The 17,979-nt window shown below is 48.8% G+C and overlaps 1 protein-coding gene across 1 annotated transcript in view; it reads right to left on the reverse strand.

The window, feature by feature from the left end:
• Positions 1-4,552: 4,552 nt before the first annotated feature.
• TCF7L1 (transcription factor 7 like 1) overlaps positions 4,553-17,979 on the reverse strand; it is a 169,514-nt gene continuing 156,087 nt past the window's right edge. The window contains exons 5-12 of the mRNA XM_066377805.1: positions 12,315-12,447; positions 11,196-11,298; positions 10,861-10,944; positions 9,605-9,748; positions 8,777-8,936; positions 8,585-8,692; positions 7,785-7,860; positions 4,553-5,929 (exon numbers count right to left, since the gene is read on the reverse strand). Of these exons, the coding sequence (XP_066233902.1) occupies positions 5,496-5,929; positions 7,785-7,860; positions 8,585-8,692; positions 8,777-8,936; positions 9,605-9,748; positions 10,861-10,944; positions 11,196-11,298; positions 12,315-12,447 (1,242 nt within the window). The 3' untranslated portion in view covers positions 4,553-5,495. The remainder of the gene's footprint in view (positions 5,930-7,784; positions 7,861-8,584; positions 8,693-8,776; positions 8,937-9,604; positions 9,749-10,860; positions 10,945-11,195; positions 11,299-12,314; positions 12,448-17,979) is intronic.

Raw genomic sequence — 17,979 nt, forward strand, 5'->3', positions numbered from 1 at the left:
GATGAAACAGGATTGTTTTGGGAAAAATGCCCCGGAGGACTTTCATCACTGCAGAGAAGCTGCCAGGCCATAAACCCATGAAGGACCGTCTGACCCTTGCATTTGTGCAAATGCTAGCGGTGACTTTAAAGTGATAGGTACATGAATTTATTATAACTGCCCTTTTGCTGTTCCGCTTGTCTATCTGACCCCACCTTTACTTACTTACTATCGCCCCTGAAGCAGAAAAGTTCTAGGAAGCTGGTCCACCGCCCCAAGGAGAAATGTTTCAGGAAGCCAAAATCATAAAACTGCAAGAAGGGAGCATACCAGAACTGCTGACTCAAAGCACACTTGCTCAAAGCTCTCCCCACCTTAATAAATGTTTGCCTCAGAGTCTGTTTGGGTGCACTTCTCCTGGAGGTGTGCCCCGGCAGGTCTTTCTCCTCTAATAAAGCCTGCACACCTGGTGTTCGAGTGCCGCCTCATTCTTACATCTGGTGCCGAAACCCGGGACAGGGTACTAACTGCCCGGACGATCCCTCTTTGCTGTCCAAACGAAGCCTGGACAAGCAATTGTAGGTTGATTGCCCGGCAGTCTAACTCTGTCCTGAACCCCTGCTGGATCAGGAGGTAAGGAGTTTTTCCCTCCCCCTCCCCAGTTGCCCTCCAAATTTCTATCTAAAAACACCCCTTCCTGGTCAGACGGTTTTGACTTGGGACCCCATATCTACGGGTGGTCTGCCTCTACTCCTTTATGGACTTCTACGAAAGTCTAGGCGCGTCTAGCCAGGCCCCTCTCCTAACTGCCGGGATCTCAGCCTTGGAGTGATGACCTCCTGTCTGAGACTCTCTACAGAGATTTTCTCCTCTCAGAACTGTGACTGAAGGCGGGGACGCCCCCTTCTCTCACCAGTCTTCTCTACTGTGGGCTCCTCTCAGTCCAAACTGTCCAGCCAGGGTCCCCTTGGCTGTGTCCTCAAAAATCTCACCCAAGCCTGACCTGTGGTGGTGCAGTGGATAAAGCGTCAACCTGGAAACCCTGAGGTTGCCGGTTCAAAACCCTGGGCTTGCCCGGTCAAGGCACATATGGGAGTTGATGCTTCTTGCTCCTCCCCCTTCTCTCTCTCTCTCTCCCCTCTATAATGAATAAATAAAAATATTAAAAAAGAATTAGAAAAAAAAAATCTCACCCAACTTGGCCTGTCTGATCTCAAACCAAAAAAAATCATCTTCCTCTGTAATACAGCCTGGCCACAATATAAATTAGACAACAACTCCCACTGGCCAGAGAATGGAACCTTTGACTACAATATCCTAAGAGATCTTGACAATTTCTGCCACCAGACTCAGAGATTAAACGATTACCTACAACAGGCCCTCTCAGCAAACTTGCCAATAAAGCTGTTAATTATGACAAAATTAAGGAAATCATTCAAAGGCCCCAAGAAAATCCTGGGGAATTCCTAGAACGCCTTTCACAGGCCTTCCAAAGGTACACCTTCCTGGATCCAACAATTCCAGCAGGGGCCACCCTCCTACACTCCCACTTTATCTCACAGTCTGCTCCAGATATCAGGCACAAGCTTAAGAAGCTTGAGAATGGGCCAGAGACTTCCCAGAGAGACCTCTTAAATCTAGCCTTTAAGGTCTTCAATAATTGGGAGGAAACGGAGAAGGAGGAAAGACAGAACAGGGATCAAGAGAATTACCTAATGCTAGCGAAGGCCCTACAAGGGAACCCTACTACAGGCTCAAAAACCAAATCCTTCCAGGGTCAGTCTTCCAAATCCGGGCCGCCAGGTCCCTGCTTTAAGTGCCACCAATCTGGACACTGGGCTAAGCAATGCCCTAATCCCAGTCCACCACCAGGGCCTTGCCCACATTGTCACCAGGAGGGTCATTGGGGAGTCGATTGCCCCAGTCACCAGAGAGGGATCGGGTCAAACCTCCCCACTAATACCCAGTCAGTGACTGATTTCCTAGGCCTGGCAACGGAGGACTGAGGAGGCCCTGGGACACCGGCCCCGGTACGCATCACCCACTGCGCCACCACAGGTCAGGCTTGGGTGAGATTTTTGAGGACATAGCCAAGGGGACCCTGGCTGGACAGTTTGGACTGAGAGGAGCCCACAGTAGAGAAGACTGGTGAGAGAAGGGGGCGTCCCCACTTCAGTCACAGTTCTGAGAGGAGAAAAACTTCGTGTAGTGGGTAAGGAAATCTCCTTCCTCATAGACACCGAGGCCACCTACTCCACCCTCCCTGAATTCAGAGGACCTCTGAGTCTATCCAATACTTTCATAGTTGGGGGTCTCAGGTCTACGCACTAGCACTCTTATAACTCTACCACTTACTTGCATATTAGACCAGACATCACTCACACATCAATTTCTAGTTATTCCACAATGTCCCACTCCAATACAAGGAGACATCCTAACTAAATTCAATACTACACTCCAATTATTTCCATTCAATTCTACTCAAACATTACAACAGCAACTTTCCAATATTCTCCTTTTGTTGGCCAGTGGTTCATCACCCCAACATGCTGACTCCCAACTTCTCTCCCCTCCCCTTCCTTCCTCTCTAGTAGACCTGTCGGTTTGGGACATTCAACATCCATCCATAGCTAGACATCATACCCCTGTCTAAATTTCCTTTAAGGATCCCTCCCTCTTTCCTAACGTACCCCATAATTTTGTGCCTAATTTTAATGCTTCCCCCTTTCTTTATCAAGTTCCTACAGGCCCGAATGAGAGAAATCTCCAGAATTACCTACAATCAAATGCTTTTGCAACCCCTACTCCAACTGCAGGGAGAGGTCCACGAAGGAGGCCCCAATAGGGATAACAGCAGGAAGTAGCTCCAGAAGATGGCCGGTCCGAGACAAACCTCCTTCCTGAACCTCATACCCTTTTCTTCCCCTCACCTCTTTTTTCTTTTATCATACCACAGAGTTGAGAAATGATAGATACATGAATTTACCATAACTGCCGTTTTGCTGTTCCGCTTGTCTATCTGACCCTACCCTACTTACTTACTACCGCCCCTGAAGCAGAACAGTTCTAGGAAGCTGGTCCACTGCCCCAATGAGAAACAAAATTGTAAAACTGCAGAAGGAAGCATACCAGAATTGCTGATGCAACGCACACTTGCTCAAAGCTCTCCCCACCTTAATAAATTTTTGCCTCAGTCTGTTTCGGTGCATTTCTCCTGGAGGAGTGCCCCGGCAAGTCTTTCTCCTCTAATAAAGCCTGCACACCTGGTGTTTGAGTGCTGCCTCATTCTTACATAAAGTAAAGCCACTGCTAGTGTATCATTCTGAAAATCCTCGAGCCTTTAAGACTCACAAGATTCTTAAAGAAAAACTTCAGGTTATGTGGCGCGCCAATGCTAGGGAATGGGTTATGCGGCAGTTTTTTATTGAATGGGTAAATCTCGTCTCTGGTCCTGCAGTGAAGTAATATCTTCAAGAAAATAAACTCCCAATGAAAGCATTACTAATCCTTGAAAATGCTCCAGCCCACCGACCTGGTCTTGAGATGACATTCTCGATGAGTTCAAATTCGTGAAAAGTCCTCTACCTCCCACCCAACACGACTTCAATCTTGCAACCTATGGATCAGCATGTCATTTCCAACTTTAAAAAGGTTTACACAAAGCAATTGTTCCGCCACAGCTTTGAGATGACTGAGAATACAATTCTAACCCTTCGAGAGTTTTGGAAAGATCACTACAACATTGTGATATGTTTAGTCATTATTATTATTATTATTATTTTTGGTATTTTTCTGAGGCTGGAAACAGGGAGGCAGTCAGACTCCCGCATGCGCCCGACCGGGATCCACCCAGCACGCCCACCAGGGGGCGATGCTCTGCCCATCCGGGGCGTCGCTCCATCGCGACCAGAACCACTCTAGTGCCTGGGTCAGAGGCCAAGGAGCCATCCCCAGCACCTGGGCCATCCTTTGCTCCAATGGAGCCTCGGCTGCGGGAGGGGAAGAGAGAGACAGAGAGGAAGGAGAGGGGGAGGGGTGGAGAAGCAGATGGGCGCCTCTCCTGTGTGCCCTGGCCGGGCATCGAACCCGGGACTTCTGCATGCCAGGCCGATGCTCCACCACTGAGCCAACCGGCAAGGGCCTGTTTACGCATTATTGACTTGGCATGGCAAGAGGTTACAAGAAGAACCTTGAACTCGGCCTGGAAAAAGTTATGGCCTGATATTGTTGCAGACACTGTATATGTTATATGAACTATATTTCAATGAAGCTGTTACAAAAAATTTGACAGTGCTAGATACTATGCAAAGCAGACAAAGGACAGCTCTCACATCTTGGCAATGGTAATGCAAATGGAAGCAAAGGGGTTCCTCCCTCTGGACCTCAGTTACTGATACTGACTGGTCGATGTACATCTGAGGCTGGGCTGGATTTGTCTGCTAGTGTCAGGCATGTATTTTATCCCTCTCCAATAAGTGCTAATCCTCTTTGCATGTCCACAAAATTCTAGCACAGGGCGTGGTATGAAGAAGGGAATTTGATTCCACAAAGGAAATACAATACTCAGAAAAGGTCTTGCAAATGCAATTTTATTTTCTTTTGTGAAAATAAACAGCTTATTGGGAGTTCAAATTGCTCCAAAAACCCCATAAAAACAAAAAGAAATACACACAGAAGCATGTGAGGTGATGGGGGAGGGCGGAGGGTCTTTAGAACTTTGGCAGACTGAGCTAGCACTGACCCAGGTGACAGGATCCAGTCCCTGGAGCAGTTCCTGCCTGCCACGCTGGGACTGTGAGGGGAGACTGACTGGGAAAGGGGTGGAACACAGACTTTGTCACTAAGGACGTGGCGGGCACCTTGAGTCCCTTTAAGTGCAGGGAAGAATGGTTTCAGAGGACCTTTTCCCCATCAGAAGCTGGAGGCTGGAGGGTTTGGGCCCACTAAGGGAAAGGGGGTGCTGGTGGAAACTAGCCAGGCAACGTGTCTCCTCACATGGGGACAGCCTTGCACTGCAGGGGACAAGGCAGATCAAGGCAGGAACCGTGGAGCTGAGCAAAGGAGAAAAACAGGCAAGATAAAGGAAATGTCCAGCAACAGGGTCTAGATGAAGAAGAAACAGGCTAGAAACCGCAGCAATGGCCACCATGCAGACTGGGGGTGGGAGCTGGGCCTGTGGGGACGACGAGAAGAGGGAGAAGGCAAGTATCAGAGGTAGAGAGAAGGGGGTCTTTTGCCCAGGTCCATCCACCACTGCATGTATGGGAAGAATGACACACTACTTTTCAGTTCTCTTTTAAAGAAATTTTTTTGTGTGGGTTTTGTTGTTTTTTAAAAAAGCCTTAAGATTGCTACTGGTTACATCTACAAAAATGTAAAGTGCTGTTGTTACCAGCTACTTTACAGAACAGTCCAGAGTGGTCAAATATTGACCAATAAAGTTTCCTTTTTCTTCCTCTTCTGAATCATTACTACTAGATGGGTCACTTGACAGCCTGCATAGGTCACAGGGCGGCTTAGTGGGCAGACTTGGTGACCAAGGAAAGAGGCTGGGCCTGGAGTACTGGGAGGGCCTGGTGGGCATGGAGTGTGGCTGGGAAGGAGGGGGGAGAAGTCAGCAGAGCTGTGGGCATGGAGCCGAGGGGAAGGGGCCGGGAGAGGAGCGGGGGCTGGCTGCCCATCTGGCTAGAGGACGTGGCTGCGGCCTTAGCCGACAGGAAGGCAGCCGAGTGGAGAGCCAGCTGGGCCCGGGTCTCTGGCTTGGTGGTGAGGGAGAGGGGCTGGGCTTGCTCCGAGTGGGTTGCAGCAGGGGCAGCCGGGGAGGCCAAGGCTGCAGAGGGGGTAGCTGGAGAGTCTAACATGCTGCCGTGGGAAGAGGCAGGGCTGTCACAGGGCTTCTCGGGGGGCAGGTACTGAACACACGGCTTCTTGCTTTTGGAGGCCAGTGCACCTAGAGGAAAAACACAAGGGAGAGTGAGCAGCTGGTAGCTCCGGTGAGGCAGGGGCTGCAGAGGGGCCCTGGCTGTACCTACCTTCTCTGGAAACACAAAAATCCTTCCAGGGAGGGAAGTGGGGCCCTGAAGTTATGTCTAAGGCTCTCAAGACTAGGAAGCTTCTTCATTCAAGGATGCTGAGAGCACAGAGAAGGGGCAATGCCACAGCGACCATGAGTGATTCCGTATCTGACCGGAGGGGAAGACAGCTCAGTCTATCGCCTGAACCTCATCATTTTGGGGCTGGATCTCCACTCAATTTGCTTTAAAAATCTTTAGTTTATGGTACAGTCAGAGATAGGGTGGCACCTGTTAAGCATAATTTATTTATGTGTACTGATATGTAGATGAATACACAAATTATATAGCTGTAAGAAAAAAGAAAGGAAGAAAAAAAGAAGGAAAGGAAGCGGGTGGCAGCAGTTCTGCCCTTGTCCGGGGTGAGCAAGAGACGAGAGGCAGGCCCTAGTGCCTGTCACGGTGTGAGCATGTCTGTGCTAGGTGTGGCTCTGGTGCACATATTTTTGGCACAAAGTAGCCCCCAAACTGAAACGAACTATTTCCTCTGGTGTTCGACCGACCAAACATCGGAGGCAAAGCGGATCCTGTTGGGATTCACTGATGAGAGATGTCAGTCTCTAATGTGCCGCCTTCCTAAGGGCATTTCAAAGATAATTTCAACTACATTTAGTTTTTACCTTATGCACTGATTTCCAAACCTAACCCTCAAATAAGACACACCTGAAGTGAACTCAAAAATGCCAAAGCTTCGAAGTGAGAAAGTGCTGGGATCCAATTCTACCTCCACCGTTTAACAAGCACAGTGACTGGGAAAATCCTTTGACTGTTCTGAGCCTTTTAATTGGTCATCTCTAAAAAGGGGATAATGGTAACACCTACTCAGTCTACAGGAGGCAGAGGCCCTGAAAATGGCAGCTGTTGTAATATAGCACTGTCACTATGTCTGTGGGAGAATGGCCGGGAAATAGACTGTGGTCCTGAGGCAAGTCTGGTGCGGACTTTGGAACGCCAAGTCCTGTGGGGGCAGAACGCTGCCCGGCAAGCACTGGCCAGATTGTTTAAAGCAGGGGGAGTCAACCTTTTTATACCTACCACCCACTTTGTATCTCTGTTAGTAGTAAAATTTTCTAGCCACCCACCGATTCCACAGTAATGGTGATTTATAAAGTAGGGAAGTAACTCTACTTTATAAAATTTATAAAGCAGAGTTACAGCAAGTTAAAGCATATAATAATAATTACTTACCAAGTACTTTATGTTGGATTTTCACTAAGTTTGGCAGAATAAATCTTTATAAAACAACTTACTATAGTTAAATCTATCTTTTTATTTATACTTTGGTTGCTCTGCTACCGCCCACCATGAAAGCTGGAATGCCCACTAGTGGGCGGTAGGGACCAGGTTGACTACCACTGGTTTAAAGGAAAATAGTTGATCCCTATGGCCTTTTTCTTACATACCGAAAACCATTAGTTAATTACCCTTCTCTGCACCTGAACCCAGGCTCTGCTACTCTGCTTAATGAGCAAAGAGACCAATAAATACGATGAGGCTGCAGAGATCTGGGCTCTCAGTCCTAGAGGCTGGGAGCCCCCTGTACTCATATTTTTCTGTGTGTTATGTCTTGTGTGGGTTTTTTCTTAAGTCCTGCAGCGCCTTCCTTTTGTGCACACCCACGGCTGAGCTGGACTTGGCAGTGTCCACCAGAGACCCAGGTGCACCACGCAGGCAGGAGCAGATGTGACAGCGGAAGGCAGAGATGAGGCAGTGCTCGCCTTAAGACGCACTCACCCTCTGCCTCCTGGACTTGCTGCTGGGACTGCGTCTGCGACAGCTGCTTTTCTCTCTTCCTCTTCTTTTTCTTACCCTAAAAACCATGGCCAAAGGAAGGGGTCATAGAGACAGGACGATGGGCTTTTCAGGAGGCGGCCTGGGTAAGGGGGAAGCTGCTCAGATCAGAACCTCCCCTCTCCCTGACCCCAGGGGTCTCAGGAGCGAGTGAGCACTCCTCAAGTGCTGTCTTCCCTTCGCCATTTGATTCTTCCCTCCAACTCGGGTGTCCTGGTCCTAGGGCAGGCCTCACCCTCTCGCTGCACCCCAGGTTAGTGCTTTCATCTCTCCTCCCTAGAACACGGGTTCTTGATCTTTTTCGGAGTGGTCTTAGGTTCCACTGAAAAATCTAGCGCACCTATGAACCCTCTTACTAGACAAAAGCAAATAAGAAAACACAGAAACCTGCCTAGTCTCAGGGAATCACTGGCCGTGCCCTGAAGCTCAGGCACTAGGTCCAAGCCCCAGGTCAGGAACCCCTGGCCAGAGACATTCTACCACCAGAGCAGGCACACACTCACACTGCTCCCCGAAGCTGGGAGTCGAAGACTGAGTCAGTCAGATGGAAGGGGCGCAAATTTAAGCCTGTTGTCAGGACACCAAACCCATGTCCTTGCCGACCTCCTGACAGTTGAAATACCTTCATTATTTCTAGAGAAATACACTCTTCTCCCTGGCCTGAAGAGTCCTCTGTGCTATCAACTTCCCTCTCTCCACTTCCTCGTGCAGATGCTGGTCTTGGGGTCTGAGTGGGCACTTACGTAATTGTCCCGGGCTGACCAGGTCGGGTAGAGCTGGGAGTGAAGCTGTCGCTCCTTCCGGGCCAGTTCGTAGTACTTGGCCTGTTCCTCTCGGGACAGGTTGTGCCACTGTGGGAGAGGGTCAGAGACGACAGGGAGCAATGAATGCAGCGGACGGGGACCACACAGCCCGGGGCTAACGGCGGGTCTTACCTTCCTCCCCAGGATTTGGTTAATGGCCGCACTTTCTTTCAGAGTACACTCGGCCACCACCTTGGCCCTCATCTCCTTCATATACAACATGAAGGCATTGAGAGGCTTCTTCACGTGGGGTTTCTTTTCTTCCTCCTTTTTCACCGTCACTGGTGATTTCCTGGGAAGTAGGTCAGCATGTGTCAGCTGTCACCCAACTCACCAGACCCTGCCTCTCACTGTGACTAAGAGCCCGTTGCTCTGGGGACAGAAGAGGAGCTGCCCGGTGTACAGCCAAGCGGCTGGGCCCCCTCGGCCCGGGCATCTCTGCCGGGAGTGCCGGCCCTCTGTGCCAGCTAGGCCCCCTCTGTGAAGGCGCCATTTCCTGGTGAAGTGCAGAGGGCGAGAGCAGCGGCGGGGATGCAGTGGCCACAGGTGGTACGAGGAAGGGGACAGGGTGCTCTGGGAGGAAGCAAGTGGTGGCCTCTCCTGGGCCCTGAGGCTCGGGCTGGCTGTCCTGCCCTCACGGTCTAGGCCTGGTCTCAGCTCTGCCGCCAGTCAGCCAGGTGGCTGTGAGGACACTCCCTCTCTGGGCCTCACGATTTCATGTACATTATGGAGGGAGGAAGCCAAAGGCTTTCTCTGATTCTCTTGCAGCTTTAAATCCTAATTGTAACACTTTTTTTTTTAATGTGAGAAAAGATGTACGAGTTCCCGAGAGTCAAAGGGAACAGCCCCCAGGGAGGATCGGCTGAGAGGCTGACGGGCTGCGCCTGAATGCCGCCGGGAGAGAAAATAAATGCTGCTGCCAGAGACCAGCCACCCCAGTCTAGGCCGCCAGTTACTCACGCGCTCACGGCTGGGCTCAGGCTGGGGGGTGCTGGTTCCTGCTTGACGATGGGGGAGACGATGGCGGGGTGGGGAATCCCTGAGGTGGGCAGACCCGGATGGGCCGGAGCCACCATGTGAGGGGAGAACCGACTGGAAACCAGGCTGTGGACCAGGTTAAAAGGACAAAAGAGGGAGTCAGGCTGAATGCTTATCACCCGGCAGAGATGTGAGTGGCTCCCTGGCTTTAGTGCAGAGAAGTAAACTCCTCTGCCAGGGCAGTCTGAGGAATGCCTTGCTGGACAGAACCAGGTTTGGGAAACACCCAACTAGCCTCCCCTTCCCCTACGAACGCACAGAGTTCCTATTTCTGGCACTAGAAACGGGTAGGAGGAAACACATAAAATGTGTCACATGTCAGGGACCAGGGTACACAACGGGAAAGCCAGGGCTTGTGTGGCTGCCTTTCCTTCGTCACTGGAGGCAGCACTGTCAGAGAGAGCCGGCCCCTGCGCAGAAACCCTGTTCACTCCCCTCCTGACATCATTTCAGAAAAATCAATCTTCTCCCCGTCTCTGCACTCAAAAAAGTGTTAGCAGACTTTCCACAGAACCCCTTTTATTCGTCCATAGATGTATTTGTACAATTGCAAAAATTCAATGAGTTGCACACCTAAGATGTATGTACTATTATGTTTCTCTGTTTTACTTCAATAAAAAGTGGGTCATAAAATCATCTCCATTAATCAGGCTGAAAAGGGGTTTTCACCAGAAATACTGAGATTCACAGAGCTTTCAAACTCAAAGGCAAGGCAGGTAATGCAAGTAAGTAAAACAGGCCAGAAGCAATACCACAGGGTCCAGTGGCGGGCCCGGGGAAAGCTACAGAACCCCTAAGAAGTGATGCTCAGAGTATGTCCAGGCCAGACATATCAGAATTAGGTAGGGCGGGAAAAAGGTTCAGTGCCACAAAGCCCAGCCCGTTTTTGTGTGGGAGTGGGAGTGGGAGTGGGTGGGGGGTAGGCATGAGCAGACGGTTGAGTGCTAGGGCTTTGAAATTCTTCTCTCAGCGAGCTTGGCAAAGAGTGATCCTGTGAGTGTGAGCACCCTCCTACCATGGGGCACGGGCCTCCCAAAGGGAAGTGAGAGAAAGGTGAGCCCCGGCCTCCTTGTTCACTGCCAAGAGAAAGTTGTTTCATGGTCAGAAATGGCAAGGACACTAGTGGACAGCCACTCCTGCACTGCCATTTCGTGCTCATAGTCGGTTCCCAGACTTACCTGGACATCGAGGCGTTCATGGCGAGGGCAGGGTAGGGGTGCCGGAAGCCGCCGGGAGGAAGGGAGTACATGGGCTGCCCTTGCCTGTAGGGTCAGGAAGAGGGAACCGGGTCAGCACTTTGGCTAAAATGAGTGTTCAGGACAGGGACGGAAAGGACTGGGAAGAAAGAATGAAAAATAAAGGACAGGAAGTAGGACATAAGGATTGGGAGGAAGCTGGTGGTGGTGGTGGGGTCTAACCCCTGGGCTTGGGTGAGAGGGAACCCCTGGGGGCACAGCAGGCAGAACTCAGCGCGAGGAAGGAAGAGGGTAAGAAAGGCTCCAAGTTTCCTTACTGTGGGACGAGCCAGCCGAGGGGGTGGGGGATTTGTCCCACGGCTCCAGGAGACAGTGGGTAATACGGAGACAGTTCAGATGGGTGAGGGGGCCGGGGAATTCCTGCTTTCAAAGAGAGACGTGTCAGACTGTTCCCTGGCCCTATTTTAACACTTTCAAGTAACATTTGGGAGGTTGCCTGCCCTATATCCCCAGGAGCTCTGGAGCTTGGAAGACCCTTTCATTATCCTTGCCCTCTGTCACCTCCCTAGCTCCGCTGGCCAGTTGGTCAGGGACATATGGCAGGACTAATGTAGAGTCTCTCTGGCTACATGGATCCCATTTCTGTTGGCAGGATTAACTTCCAGCTGCTTATACAGGAGTTAGTATCCAAGAGCGGGACAGGAAGTTCTGGACTGACAGACCCAGGATATACCGCCATTAGCTAACTGCTTCTCTAGAAAACCTGCCTCATCTATGGAGACACAAACTTTGGATTCCAAGCCCACTTTTGTCCTTATTATCTGCAACTTGTAGTAACCGTCTTCTAAAGAGGCACTCCCAAAATACTTCGAGCCACGATAACTCTGGGAATTTTATTGTGAAGACTGTGACTCCCTGAGATTAGACAGGTCTGGTGAACAAGTTTAAAAAAATAAAAAAGCCAACCCAGCCTCGCTGCTTCAGAGCCTGTTAGTCTTGATTATTCTATAGGAAATGTTCAGTTTAGGGTCAAGTTCTTGGCTTAGGGAGGCCCAGCCTGTAGTATGTGAGACTTCCAAGTTAACAAAAAATAAGATTTTCTTCCCTGCCAACTTGCTCCACTCCCAAATTGTTAAGAGATTCTAAAGTAAAAGATACAGACAGGGAAATACCAAATGCTTACTGAAGAGCCAGGTCCTGTGTACTATCTCATTTAGTCTCCATTCATCCTGACAAAACCCCCACGGTATAGAAGGTATATAAAGGTAAGGTACAGATGAAAAAACCAAAGAGGATAACATTAGTAGTTAAGGCTACAGACAACTGAGAGTGGGAGTCATGATTTGAACCCAGGTCAAACAGGTGCTCCCTAAGAGCCTGGCCCATCCTCGCCTCTCGGAGCTCTGCACGGGGCCACCGAGCAGCAGCAGACTTACCTGTCTTTGGATCGATCTCTGGGGAGAGGTGTGTGGGAGGGGAGCCAGGAGAAAAGTGGTCGTTGCTGTAGGTGATGAGGGGCGTCAACGGGTGCATGTGATGCGGATGCTGAACAACAGGAACTTTATTAGACTGAAAGACAGAGGGGAAAAGACTAGGGACCGTTGCCAAGGAGATGGAGAGTCAAGTCAGCTGTTATTTACTGAGTCGAATGTGTGCCAGGTATTTTCCATGTCACGTCCCATTCATCCTCACACAGCCCTGAGAGGAAGTGGCCGACTACACAGCAGAAAAGAACGAGCACAGGCAGAGGAGGGATTATACCCACCCTCTAACATATCCTCTTCAGAACAACCCACCAGGAGTCCTCTGCATGACCAGCTGTCACGGTCAGACTGTACAGATGCAACCCCACGCACTCGGAGCACCTGCCCAGTAGCACGTTACTCTGATGACCTCATTACCCCGTTTCACTGAAAATAACCGCCATTGTAAGGACTACCTGCCGTATTTTATGTAACTATTAAGAAAGAAAACCCCCAGCATATCACTGACATATCCTCATTTCAGAAATGTTAAAATGGGAAAAGCCCGTGCATTTTAGGATTGGTAAACTGAATTAATTTTTAAATGCTTTAAAGTAATCTAACGTAACAATAGGGTCTTTCTTATAAAAGCAGCTGTAATTTATCCTATACTACAAGCAAAGGGCTAGGCAAACTGTCTAGTCCTTATTGTAACCTAGCAAAGAAGCTGTGATTATTGCCGTCTGCAGGATGAAGAAACTAAGCTCAGAAAGACCGAGCGACTTAATGCGGGACACAGAGGCAAATGGCAGAACTGTATTCACATTACCCTTTTTTCTTGTTCTGTTGGCCTCCCCAAGAGCCTGATCAAAACATCTCGGTCAGAGTGGGAGAACAGACAAATATTTATTTTTGAGGTAAACATTTTTAATAAGGTAAATGAGTTACAAGTAGAGAAGATATTTATTTAAAAAATAGATTTGTAAAAAAAAAGATGATTTGAAGGCAGCCCAAGGGCCGGAGCCCCAACCTGCTGTCTTATGGTTTGAAATTTTCATTTCATAGATTCCACAGCCCTTTTTTCCTTTCTATGGTACCCATCTGGAGCTCATAATGCAAACTCCAATCTGTATATCTCGTAGGTATCTGTGTGTGGACAGGAGCCGTGCTCCGTTTTCAGTAGGCGAGGCAGAGCTGACAGGTGGAGTGGGGAGCGAGGCCCAGAACCCAGGACTCTGGCTCCCAGACGTACCCGAGTCAGAATTCAGACCATTCAGAACTACAACCAGTAGGTGGCGCTGACACCTGGCTGGGCCCTGTAGGTCCTTGGCCTTGACCAACTATCACCTCCCCTTAGCGAGCTCAGAATTACAGAATGATTACAAGAAAAAAATAATACATAAACTTCATGATTACAAATAAATAAATAAACAAACAGAGGCACACTAAAATGTAAAACAGTAGATACATTTGAGTGGTGGAACTATGATTTTGTTCTGTCTCCCTTTCCGTATTTTCCAACTTTAATTATCTACTTAAAATGTATACTTATGATGAACACAAATTTTCTAAGGCACAAACAGAAACTGTTATAAAGCGTTAGGAAACACAATCACAGCAGCCTAACACAGTCACTATTATCCATTTGGTATGTTCATTCACACTCCTTGAGCATGTTTTTGTTTTTTCTTCCTTGCATTTTTTTGCTTACATCACTTATAGCCAACTCTTTTAATTAAAAGGTTGTTTTGTTTTACTTAAGCATAATTGACAAATAAAATTGTAATATATTTAGAATGTACAGTGTAATGATTTGAGAGAGATATATATCATATATAGCCATTTAAAAATAATAGTATTAGGAAATCTTGACTGTGTGTGCTGTTGAGTTGGCCTCATCAGGGGGTAGTGAACACTACTGAGGGGCAGAGTTAAGGACAAGGCAGGAGAATAATGTTACAGTTGAAAATGTAGGTGTCTGACTGGTGTGGCACAGTGACTGGTGTTGACCTGGGACACCGAGGTCCCAGGTTTGAAACCCAGAGGTTGCCGGCTTGAGCATGGGTTGGCGAGCTTGAGCATGGGACCTTGAACATGATCCCAAAGCCACTGACTTGAGCAAGGGGTTACTCCCCCGCCCCCCATCAAGGCAGGTACCAGAAGCAATCAAAGGACAACTAAAGTGCCACAACTATGAGTCCATGCTTTTCATCTCCCTTCCTTTGTCACTCTACCTCTGAAGAAAAAGGGGGGGGGGGATACAGGTATCCTCATTTACATGCTATTACTGGTTCCCAGTAGGTGGCATCACTGTCCAGATAATGGACTGGCAGAAGCCTGGTTCCCAGATCAAGGAAGGTCAACTTCTTGGTCAGTCTCTGAAGTGTGGCCTGGGCTGACAAGCCAGAGTGGCTGGGCTGATTCAGGAAAGGCACTCCTTGGAGGAGAGGTGACCCCCCAATAAAAGTTCCTGCTCTTTTTCTCTCAGCTGCCTTCAGGGGAAAGATGCCCACAGCACAATCTCAGGCCCGGGGCAGTAGTGCTGGGGACCACTCTCCACGTCCCAGTGGAAAACCCCAGTAAAGAAAACACGCACAAGCAGAGGCACAGGCTTCACTCAGCACGGAAGCCGAAGCCAGCCTGCCCCAAACAGCATTCCGAGCCATCTTGGACCTAAGTCCTTCTGTCTCACACCCAACTTCTAGTTCAAGTGTTTCACGTCTACTTCACTATGTTTTTAGAGTTGGTGCAAGCCAGAGTTCTTTAAACTCCCACTCTGAGGAAGCAATGTATCCCTCTCTCCAAATGCTCAGGGCTGACTTTCCAGCTCAAAGTAAAGCCAACAGCGCTCACTCCACCTCAGACCAAGGTCTCCTCCCGCTGCTTCTCGGCAGTTTATGTGCAGCCCTCACAAAGCCTCCTGACTCCTATGTTTCCTCACGATTCTCTTTTCTTCCCGATCCTGCTTTCAGAGATCAGGATAGGCTGTGTAGCTCAGGCAGAGATGAGCCTGACCTTTGTGGCGCAGCTGACAAAGCAGTCACAGGCCAATCAGCAGCCTGCCTAGGAAACATATCTGGAGTTTCACTGGATCTCTAACTATACCCGGTTTTCTAGATTTACAAAATCTGTCCTATCTCCACTCAACTGTCCATTTACTGATAGAGGTAACCTTCTTTTTGGCGACCAGAACTGTTTTCAAGACTCTGTGCCTAAATGCAGAGCTTGGGGTAAGAAAGGAAACTGGAACTGTTTCTAGAACATCAGCCCCCTCCCAGCATTGTAATGCACACAGGAGAAGGGCAGGGTCTGAGTGGTCAGAGGCCAGAAGGGGACCAGTTTCCCGCAGGTTGCTGAGAATGCTGGACTGTTAGAGGACTAGCATTTCCGAGGGTTTTCAGGCTCCACTGCAACGTTCAGTGTTGCTTCGGTTCTTGTGTCTGGGATACATCATCAGCTAGACCAGGGGTCTCTAAAGGTTTTTATTTTTTATTTATTTATTTATTTTGTATTTTTCCGAAGCTGGAAACGGGGAGAGACAGTCAGACAGACTCCCGCATGCGCCCGACTGGGATCCACCCGGCACGCCCACCAGGGGCGACGCTCTGCCCACCAAGGGGCAATGCTCTGCCCCTCCGGGGCATCGCTCTGCTGTGACCAGAGCCACTCTAGCGCCTGGGGCAGAGGCCAAGGAGCCATCCCCAGCGCCCGGGCCATCTTTGCTCCAATGGAGCCTTGGCTGCGGGAGGGGAAGAGAGAGACAGAGAGGAAGGAGGGGGTGGGGGTGGAGAAGCAAATGGGCGCTTCTCCTATGTGCCCTGGCCGGGAATCGAACCTGGGTCCCCGCACGCCAGGCCGACGCTCTACTGCTGAGCCAACCGGCCAGAGCCTCTAAAGGTTTTTGATCATGCAATGCAAATCAATAAAAACTGTCAAGTTTGCTATGTTCTTTTTGGTTTGTACTGTTATTGCTGTTTTCATTTTAAGGTTTGTTGCAGGAATCTCTGGAAGCTCTTTTTTTTTTTAATAAATAAAATTTTATTTTAATGGGGTCACATCAATAAATCAGGGTACATATATTTAAAGAAAACATGTCCAGGTTATCTTGTCATTCAATTATGTTGCATACCCATCACCCAAAGTCAGATTTTCCTCTGTCACCTTCTATCTAGTTTTCTTTGTGCCCCTGCTCTACCCCCTCTGGAAGCTCTTTGTACATTTCCTTTGGGTTCATTTGGGTAAAACTAAGTGACCTGTAAATCCATGTAGCAGGACTCAGGTGAACTGCGCTGGTCCTCCATATTCCATTCGGTAAACTTCCTAATGTTTCCAGATTAAAAATAAATGACAGTGTTCTCCCCCCATACAACAACAGAACTTCTGGTGTTGTATCTGTCCTTCTTTTTAGAGATAATCAGATTCACTGCTCAGAGAACAACTTTCCGTGTATGAAATCCATTCCAGCTTCTAGAAAATTCTTACTTCAGTTCCTTAGCTGTCTCCTTCCTGTCCCCATATACCGGCACATCACTTTCATAACTACTCCTACCTAGTACGAACTCATCAACTACTGAAAGATGGAAACTTTATTCCCTGAGGTCTTTTCTTTTTATTATTATTATTATTATTATTATTATTTTGTATTTTTCTGAAGCTGAAAACGGGGAGGCAGTCAGACAGACTCCCGCATGCGCCCGACCGGGATCCACCCGGCACGCCCACCAGGGGGTGATGCTCTGCCCATCAGGGGTGGTCGCTCTGCCACAACCAGAGGCATTCTAGCGCCTGGGGCAGAGGCCATGGAGCCATCCTCAGTGCCCGGGCCATCTTTTGCTCCAATGGAGCCTCGGCTGTGGGAGGGGAAGAGAGAGACAGAGAGGAAGGAGAGGGGGAGGGGTGGAGAAGCAGATGGGTGCTTCTCCTATGTGCCCTGGCTGGGAATCGAACCTGTGACTCCTGCACGCCAGGCTGACGCTCTACCACTGAGCCAACCGGTCAGGGCCCTGAGGTCTTTTCTTTATTTTCCTCATATGCCACAGTCTCTGGACTCCTAACTTTTTTCTAGCCAACTGTCTCTAAATTACCTCTATGTCTCTCTTAAAATTAGCAGAATATTCCATAGGGAGTTGGCCAGTTGGCCAGTGTAGAAAATAAGGTCAAAGGATTTATGTGTAATCGAAGCAGGGGCAAACAGGAACTTAAAATTGGAAAAAACCCACCCAAGTCTCTCTCTGTATACACACACCCACCACTCTCTAAGAGATACTACTTTAAAGGCAAAATGTAAGCTCTTTACTGATGCTGTCGTCCCATTAAGGGAAGGAAATTTGAACATGTCTCCTGTACAGAATTCTTCTCTACTGAGTGAAGTGGAAAGCCACACTTCTATTTATTGGGTAAATGTGGAGACTGTATATGCCACAGGTACCAAGTTGCACGGCCAAAAGGCTGGAGGCTGACCAAGCAGACAGGGATAGAATCTGCATCTCTGAAAACATGGCTGAACTGCTGAACTAACTGGCCCTGCGGAACATACATGTTATTTGCATATTAAAAGTTGCTAAGAAAAAAGATCTTAAAAGTTTTCATCACAAGAAAATAAAATATGTAACTGTGTGATAAGAAAATTCCGAGGTGC

The sequence above is a fragment of the Saccopteryx leptura genome, chromosome 3 (assembly GCF_036850995.1).
Source record: "Saccopteryx leptura isolate mSacLep1 chromosome 3, mSacLep1_pri_phased_curated, whole genome shotgun sequence".
In the NCBI taxonomy this organism is placed as follows: Eukaryota; Metazoa; Chordata; class Mammalia; order Chiroptera; family Emballonuridae; genus Saccopteryx; species Saccopteryx leptura.